Here is a 9,255-nt window from a genome sequence, read left to right as displayed (position 1 = left end):
TGATTACACTACAAAATGTATTTATTTTTATTTTTTTTCTGTAGTAGGTCTGTCTGCCCACTTTAAAGCTGATGAACATAGCTGCAAAATATATAAATACTCGAGAAATTCCCATTCACTGTAAAATATTTTATTCACTTTTGTGAGTTTTCCAGGCTTTGAATCAACAGTTTTTAAAATTCCCTTCCATTTCCAGGTTTTCCATGAATATCTGCCTGACTCAGATGTTCATTTATTCATGCACTGCTCTGTATCGGGATAATTTTGTTTCATTTGTAAAGCAATGAATGAAGAGAAGCGCCCGGTCTGGTTTTGCTGACGTTTGGCACACCCGCCTTATAATCACATCCCCGTGAAAAACGGGCGAGCAGTCGTTAAACTCTGCACAGCGGCATTGACAGCTGACGAGTTCATGTTGCATCACTTGTGCGCACATTTAATCGCGTTTCCCCCCCGCAGACTTGTGGAACTCAAACGAATGTCGGGACACGAGATGTTTTCTGTTGCGAAACTTGAAGGCACATTTGTTTCTCCCAAATAGAGGCACAGAGACGGTTTATACTCTTCTAGAGAGACACAGACACGGATGCGTTCATCTGCATTACGAGAAACTACGTGGGAATTAATCAATAGGCTATATTTCACCGGAGCGCGCGATGTCGGCTGTGTTCATCCTGATGTGCTCTTTCTCGGTTCTGCGCGTCTCGGTTGCGACGGATTTACAGCACGCGCTAAACTGCAGCCGGGTTAAAGACGCGTTGACTTTAACGGGTTTAAGTGCTACCGACGTGCCCACCGAGGAAAAATCAGGTAACATTGATTTTAGGCTACTTGTCACTTAAAAACAGTTACTGTGAGATTTAGAGTCAAAAGTGGTTTACATGTTGTTGTAAACACCTGTTTCAAAATGGGAACTTCTGTAAAATCTCTTTTAAAATAACAGTATCTTATTATTTTCCCCCCATAGCAATAAAACCACACTGGCATACAGTACATAAAGATAAGAGTCTATATTTTTGTAATAGCATTGTATTTTTCATAATGGTTTGAAAGTTGCAATTTTATACAATCTATTAATTACGATATATTTTGTCCAAAAGAGCTGGTTGATATTTTTGTATGTTATATATATATATATATATATATATATATATATATATATATATATATATATATATCTATGTATATATATATATATATATATATATATATATATATATCTATGTATATATATATATATATATATATATATATATATATATATATATATATATATATATATATATATATATATATATATATATATATATATATATATATATATATATATATATATATATATATATATATATATATATATATATATATATTATAGCCTATTTCCAATTGTGACAACTTACCCCATATGTGTCGGCAAGCACTGCTCTTATGAATAATATAGTTCATCATTTAGTGTGAAGAACCGGTTATTTATCTTCCCAAATATGATGTGATGTGAAGCTGGAAATAAAATGTTATTTATCTTTTATATGGTGCAATACTCAAAATATCTGTTGCACCATAATAGCCGCTTATAGAGACTGAAATCAATCCTGTGACATTCTTGTGCAAGTCGAACCGTAAAAGCAATAATACAAATGACTGGGTTCACGATTACATATAGGTTAAGCAATTGTATCATGTCCCATGAGAGACTACTTTTACATACACATTTGTATGATTTAATTAATTGCATGATTAAAATGATAAATTTATGATGATATATAATTAATTGCAAACTTTTACAATGGTTTTAACACTTTTAATCACTTAAATAACCAGTTTGAAGACTTGAAGGCAAGTCATTTGTCAATTTTCAAAAAATTAAAAAGTCACTTTTGAAATGCAATCTTTAATGTCTTGATAGGATCAATGAGTGGGGCAAGATGGGGACCTGTGCCAATCAATCCTAGCAAGAAGCTCAAAAAAAGAGCACACAAAAGCAGCATAAAAGTAATATATACAACTCATTTTTTCGGGCAACATAAATTGGTGTGTTCCAGAAATATACTGTGATAAACCCTTTGGCCTTTAGTTTCATGAAAAAAAAAAATATTGGAACAAAATTAACCGGTTATAACCGGTTTCCAGCATTTAAAAATAACATTTTCGGGGGCCTGGGTAGCTCAGTGGTAAAATATGCTGGCTACCACCCCTGGAGTTCGCTAGTTCGCTAGTTTGAATCCCAGGGCATGTTGAGTGACTCCAGCCAGGTCTCCTAAGCAACCAAATTGGCCCGGTTGCTAGGGAGGGTAGAGTCACATGGGGTAACCTCCTCGTGGTCGCTATAATGTGGTTTGTTCTCGGTGGGGCGCGTGGTGAGTTGAGCATGGTTGCCACAGTGGATGGTGTGAAGCCTCCACACGTGCTATGTCTCCGTTGCAACGTGCTCAACAAGCCACGTGATAAGATGTGCGGGTTGACTGTCTCAGACGCGGAGGCAACTGGGATTCGTCCTCCGCCACCTGGACTGAGGCAAATCACTATGCGACCATGAGGACTTAGAGCGCATTGGGAATTGGGAATTCCAAATTGGGAGAAAAAGGGGAAAAATTGAAAATCAATTGAAAATCACTTTGTTCCACTTTGTTTTAGGTTATGTTCTGCTTAAAATTTAGTTCGTATTCATTTTCGTTCCTTGAACTGTTTTTAGTCCCTGATGATAGGTGTGGGTGAGAAACAGATCATATGTAAGTCCTTTTTTGAAGAATGCAAATTGCCAAAAACAAAAGAAGAAGAATTTGAAAGTAAAAGTGGAGATTTATAGTAAAGAAGGATTTAAATATTGATCTGTTTCTCACCCACACCTATCATATCACTTCAGAAGACATGGATTAAACCACTGGAGTCTTATGGATTACTTTTATGCCGCATTTATATGTTATTCTGAGCTTTAAAATCTTGGCCCCCTTTCATTTGCATTGTATGGACCAACAGAGCTGAAATATTCTTCTAAAAATCTTTGCATGCATATCATTTAACAAAAGGCTACAGTCGACAGCAATTCATTTTGCAACAGGACACGATCTCAAGTTTTTAATTGTCGTCAGATGGATGTTTTTTGAAGCATCTTACACATTTTCAGCGTCATAAGCGACTGGTTTTTAGTTGAGAGTAATCCAAATTTTGCCTGAACGCGGAAGTGTTCCATGATTCATAACCTGTTATAACAAAAATGCCTGTTTGCCATTTCCGGTATCCAGTGCTTTCACTCGCATCTACGTATGTTCTTAGTAGAAAATGTGATATTTATCGTATTACATTTGTAAAAATGGTCAAAAAAACAAACAGATTTGAGATGACCGTTTTTTTGACACTGCCTCACCTGAGTGGGTAGGTGACATGAAGCGATGGTCAGAGGTTAGTTTTGTTTAATTTCATAAAATATTTTACATTTAGTCATTTAGCAGACACTTTTATCCAAAGCAACTTACAAATGACTAGGGGCGGACTGGCCATAGGGAGAACTGGGACTTTTCCCGGTGGGCCAGCCACAAAACGGGGCTGAACAGGTGACAATAAGCAGAAACGGGCTGCCGCGTTATGCCGAACGGGCCGCAAAACTGCGCCGCGATATGCAGAAAAGGACGGGGACTACCCCTACCCACCTACTGTGACTGGCTGTCCTTCTGTGGCTGTCCTGCTCGTGAGGTTTGTTGAGGTGTGCTGATTGCCCCCTACTGATGTCACTCATAACAACACAAAGTTCCACGTACTTTAAGCTATTTCTCAGATGCTAGGAAAATACGTTCTTTTATGATTTCGATTTTTTTTAATGTATTTTTATTATTTTGAAATTGACTTACTGGTCTTGCGTAAATGTTTATATATACATATTTCTGAAGACTAGAGTAGAACTGATAACTCAAACAGTAGTGTTTCGAGATATGCAACTCTTAAGTTATTTTCAGTGACTGACAGAAGTTGAACTCCACATTGAACCCTGTAACCTCTTAGAGTTGCAGTTAATTTTGAGGTGACCCTGTCAACATCTCGGCCTTGAAGGTATAGTTCAATGTGAAGATGCGTTCTAGTGAAGACAGAAAGTCATACACACCTGGGCTATCATGAGGGCGAGTAAATGATGAGAGAATTTTAACTTTTGGGTGAACTATCCTTTTAAATCCTCTCAGTGCACAGAAGCATAAATTAAACTTGCAGCATCCAGCATCTACTGGCTTGTTAACAGTGTTAAAAGTGTCTTCTGCTCCTGAGGCTCTCAACAACTCTCACTCGTATATTTAAATCAATATTACGAGGGTCTCGTCGCATGCCACACTGTTCCAGATACATCACTGACATGCTGAAGTATGTGCAAAGAGGGTGACATCCACTGCTCGTGTATGTGTGTGTGTGCGTTTTCTGTTCTACAAAAAAACTGATGTTGTAGGTGCTACCATGTCTGACATGTTCTCCTGGAATTGTGCTTGTCTGGTGCTGGTCTCAGCTAGACCCTGTAATTTCTCGCCTCCGCACCTCAGAGGTCAAACGAAAGACTGAAATAATCTTGTTGACATTTTGTGACCTCTTTGACTACATGATCAATGATAGAATTGGTGTTGAAGGATGAGAGGTTTTAGGTTAGAAGCACGCAGTCTGACTAATCACTGGCAGGACAATCATTCATTAACAAGGTCACTTTTGACATTATTTTAATAACACAATGCAAATATTGACTCTGTATCTACAGTATTTGCATGTCAATCTGAAAATAGTGTAATTAACAATCAGTCATTATTTACACAGCCTGATGTTGTTCCAAACCCACACATAAAGAATACATTTTGAAGGATCATTCTTTTCAATACAAGGACATGCAGTTTATAGTGACATCTTTTAAGGAAAAACAAAACGCACCATAATTTTGCTTTAATCTAAATGAGAATGTAAAATGAGATGTAAGCACTTCTGCAGGTCATATCAATGGATTACGGCTGCTGTTTCCAAACTACATACTGTTGTTAGGCTATGTATTTTAAGATATAATATATAAAAATTGCCTGATATTATTCTGATTTCAATTCAATAATATCAGCTGATAGTTATGTATTTAATAAGGGTGACGTTCCCTTACAGAAATGAATGATGAGTTTACTACAGTAACCATAGCTTTACCATGATATTTGCAGTAAAACAATAGTAACTCCAAAATTAAGCATGGTTGCTTTAGTCATAGTTTCTAAAATATTAGCTACTGTAGTAAACTTTTACGTGCCACGTTCTACGTTTTCTCGCAGTTTCCTGGTGAAATGAACACAGCTGTGCGTTTTATTCACTTTCACACAAATCATGACTACAGTGGCTGATTATGATTTTATAAACACTTATTTTTCGAACTATTACTCGCACACCGCTGTTATAATATCGAAACACTTTAACGCATCATTTGAAAAAACATCACATTTTAATGCTTGTATTACAGACTACATTTACACACTTATTCCAATGTGATTAGCTTGCGCGGAAGCTCACCTGATAGAGTATTGGACTTTAAACTCGGAAGATCTCGGTTTCAGACCAGCCGAGCACGCGAGTCGACACGTGATGACACAAAAGTGTCATAGAAGCGATACAAAATGACGTAGTTGCTTAAGAAAATTTGCTTTTCATGTCGAATTTGAATTTAGCACAGTATCGGTTTGGTTTAGGGTATGGATGTCGGTTTTGTTCACCTCTAATTTGCTTTTAGAACACTATTGGTTAGGTTTAGGTTAATGTTTTAGGTTAGGTAGTTACGTTTTACTCATTAAAACATCTATCTAATATTCACCTTAGAAACCTTGTCTATTTACAACATCATTTCACTCGCTTTTGGCGCCCCCTGCTGGACATTTCACAAGGTAGTGCTGCCAAACATTTAATAAAGCATGTAATTTCACTTTGCAAATATATTGCCAACCTTAAACTGAATGTAAATTTATACTTAATATACACTGATAAAACTAGAATACACCCTCTTTTATTTAACCCTTATGTTGTGTTCTGGTCATTTTGACCCAGTTGACTTTTTTTTTTTTTTTACTTAATGCAGTTGGAAGACAATTCCTTTACTTTTTTCACATATGGTATCTTAAAACACAATTTTCTTTACATTTTTTAAGGTTTTATTTCACTTTGTTACATTTGTTGTGTTCCCGGTCAAAAATGACCGGCCATTACAAATGAATGGATTAGACTACAAAATACAGAAATATGAAGTGTTCAGGAGCATCCCAATCCTTTAGATGAGCACATATTTGGATGGGTGTTTGCACACACAAAGTTCTTGGACATGTGCACACACACACACACACACACACACACACACACAACCCACACACATACACACAATGTGTGTTGAGCGCCCTTTTTTGCATCGTCTTTCCATGTACACTCTTTGAGGAATATTTCAAGATCTACTCATCATATTATGTTGTGTTTGGGCTCATTTGAATCAGGATAGTCTGCTGTAAGTTACAGTATGTCATTGTCTATGTTATATGTATGTTTCAATAAGTAATAAGTAAAAACGTGACAAAAAGCCACTCCTGTTTATTATATTTATTTGTGTCAGTGGGAATTTCATACATTTGGCCTCTGAGTGAAACATATTTGCTCATTGCATTCTACTAATTGAGACCTTTCCAACAATATATAACACATGGCTATCTCATCTTCTTTCTGGTTTTACCAACTCTGAATATAAATGTTGTGATAACAAATTTGCAATTGATGAGAAAGAAACAGTTCTTATTTGTCAATAAATTAAAAAGCATTATTTAAGAGTTTGTAGGATCAGCTATATGCATTTTAAAGTCCAGATTCTCAGCTTTAAAATGACACCTATTTTGTTCAGATCAAGAAAGTGGTTATTAATTTATTATTTAATTATTATTATTATTACTATTATTATTTTTCTGCAGAGACCACTGGCCCGGTATAAGTTCAGTTCAATTAATCCTTCTATCAATAAAAATATATATTTTTTAGAACATATGTTCAAAAAGGAGTTCATAACCTGTCATAATTACTAAAAAAGAATTTTACAAAAAGATCTAATAATATATGTGATAATAAATGAGAGATTTATAAACAGTCTTAGTGGGCCGGTCATTTTTGACCGGGAACTCAAAACGTGCTGGCACAAAACGAACACATCCTCATTTATATGAACTGTCCAAAAGAACCGACTAACTAAAATGAATGAAATGATCCCAATAAAAAATATTAGGGAATTGTTTATTGTAACTGGTTCATTTATATGAACTGTCCTACAGAAACGATTCACTCAAATGATTTGGTTTTCGCAGTGCTACACGAGAGAGAGAGAGGACTGTTTTGGTGAGTGTGTTCGATTACTCCCTAGGCTCCATGGAACCTTTTCACAGACCGTGATGAAGCGTTTCCACCTTATTCAGCAGCATAAATCTAGCAAACCATTTCTTTATTTGCATTTATTATTATTATTATTATTATTATTAGTCAGTGTAAATTTATAACATTATACTCTGTGGTATATTGCCCTGGAATAAGTAAAAATAAAATAGTTACCACAGCTGTGATGAGGTTTCTAATACAGCTGCTTTTAGACTGACAGACTCTTCTGGTTGCTGTTATCCACTATTCTCTATTTTTTCTTCTTTTGGAAAGCTGTGATAGTATAATAGTGGATATTTTTCTTTTTCTGCTGGAGCAACCGGATAGCAAAAATTATATCTGATGTGGTCTCCCATTCACTGCTATACAAGTTTACTCTGCTATCGTTTTACTTCCGCATTACAAACCCTGATATGTGAAAAGGGCTCATTGCTGTGTTCACAATATCACAATGTGCAGCATTTTGTGGTGCTACTTGTTGGAAAATGTAGCTTGTTACTGAAAAAGCTACACTATTGTGAAAATAGCTAGGGCAAAACCTTTTAGTCAGTCACTCAGGAACTGAGGTCGGAGTTCTCAAGTACATGTTGGTTATTGTGGGGTTTTCCCTGCATTTAAAATTAAGTTATATTAATCTCGCTTTCAATGCTTCATAAATGTTAAATATGCTTCTCAACTGAAACACGTATTTGTGCAGCACGATTGAGGCCTGATTTTCACGTGCGAGCCATCACAGAACTTTCATTTTGGGTGAACCGTAGCATTTCAGGTCATTCGATGTGACGCATATACATTAAAATTCTTGATTTTCCTGTGCAAATAATGCAAAAAAAAAATAATGCATTTTGTCTAGGAGAGGATTTGCACGTGTGCGCTTCACAGAGAACATGCTGTAACACAGAAATGGAGGAGAACTTCATCCAGAGGAGCACACGAGACTTTGAGAAGCTCATGGAGGACACGAGTGAAGACCTGAGGAACACCTTCATGACCAGACATAAAAGGTTTGATGGTACGATTAACGTTCATTGACATATTTCTGCCAAGATAATGATTTACAGAAGCTTGCAGTGTCAGTCAGGGCCCTTTCTGGAAATTTGCTAATGTTGACAATGTTAATATTATCATGAGGAAGCACCTTAACAAAAAACAACACAAGCATGTAGCTGAATGTAGCTGAGTAACTCAAAAAGTAGATTACATCAACTTAATTTTAGAGCTTAATTTGCCTCTTAAATTTGTGTTTGTTTTTTTGTTCATTGTTTGAACAGTTGAGGTGCTCTTGAAAGGCAAATTATGAAAGAAAAATGAACTGTAGCATTTGACTAGCAGTTATTCAAACTGGTCTCATAGAATCACATTATTAAACTTACATTTTTGCAAAATGATTTTTACATGGCTTGTTGTACATATTGTATCAGTTTCCTGGTGATATGAGCACTGGAGGCCCAAGGTTGCAGCAGAAATGATCTTTATCAATCACTCTGGCTGTTAAGTGTTAAGGCATGTATTTAGGGGTGGGCGCATATGTTACGCTCCCATTACACTCACCCCCCTAAACCTCACTCCCATCCAGGTCATGGCACCATTGTGACACTCCTGTTCTACCTGCTCCATATGGGACTTGAACTGGCGTTTCCAGCATAGGAGGCAGGTGTGCTAACAAGGAGGCTAAAGCCCCTAGCGTCAGTCACTAGTGCACCTCTTGAGGTCAGGAGGGTTTAGGTTTATACCGGCCGGTCGGAAAATTTGAAAAAGTGCATACATACATGCACAAGTTCGCAAAATCGTTTTCAGTGTGCCTGATGTCAACATAAAGTGACACTGACGAGACGCACACACATCTGAAACTCACTCCAC

The 9,255-nt window shown here is 36.5% G+C and overlaps 1 protein-coding gene across 1 annotated transcript in view; it reads left to right on the top strand.

Annotated features, from left to right (window-relative positions):
- Positions 1-374: 374 nt before the first annotated feature.
- The window catches only part of gpc6b (glypican 6b), a 54,994-nt gene continuing 46,113 nt past the window's right edge, over positions 375-9,255 (top strand). Inside the window, exons 1-2 of the mRNA XM_051710652.1 lie at positions 375-810; positions 8,249-8,407. Coding sequence (XP_051566612.1) covers positions 657-810; positions 8,249-8,407 — 313 coding nt within the window. The 5' untranslated portion in view covers positions 375-656. The remainder of the gene's footprint in view (positions 811-8,248; positions 8,408-9,255) is intronic.

Source organism: Myxocyprinus asiaticus, chromosome 11, assembly GCF_019703515.2.
Source record: "Myxocyprinus asiaticus isolate MX2 ecotype Aquarium Trade chromosome 11, UBuf_Myxa_2, whole genome shotgun sequence".
In the NCBI taxonomy this organism is placed as follows: Eukaryota; Metazoa; Chordata; class Actinopteri; order Cypriniformes; family Catostomidae; genus Myxocyprinus; species Myxocyprinus asiaticus.
Note: the sequence above shows the minus strand (reverse complement) of the source record. Positions and strands in the feature narration are given on the sequence as shown.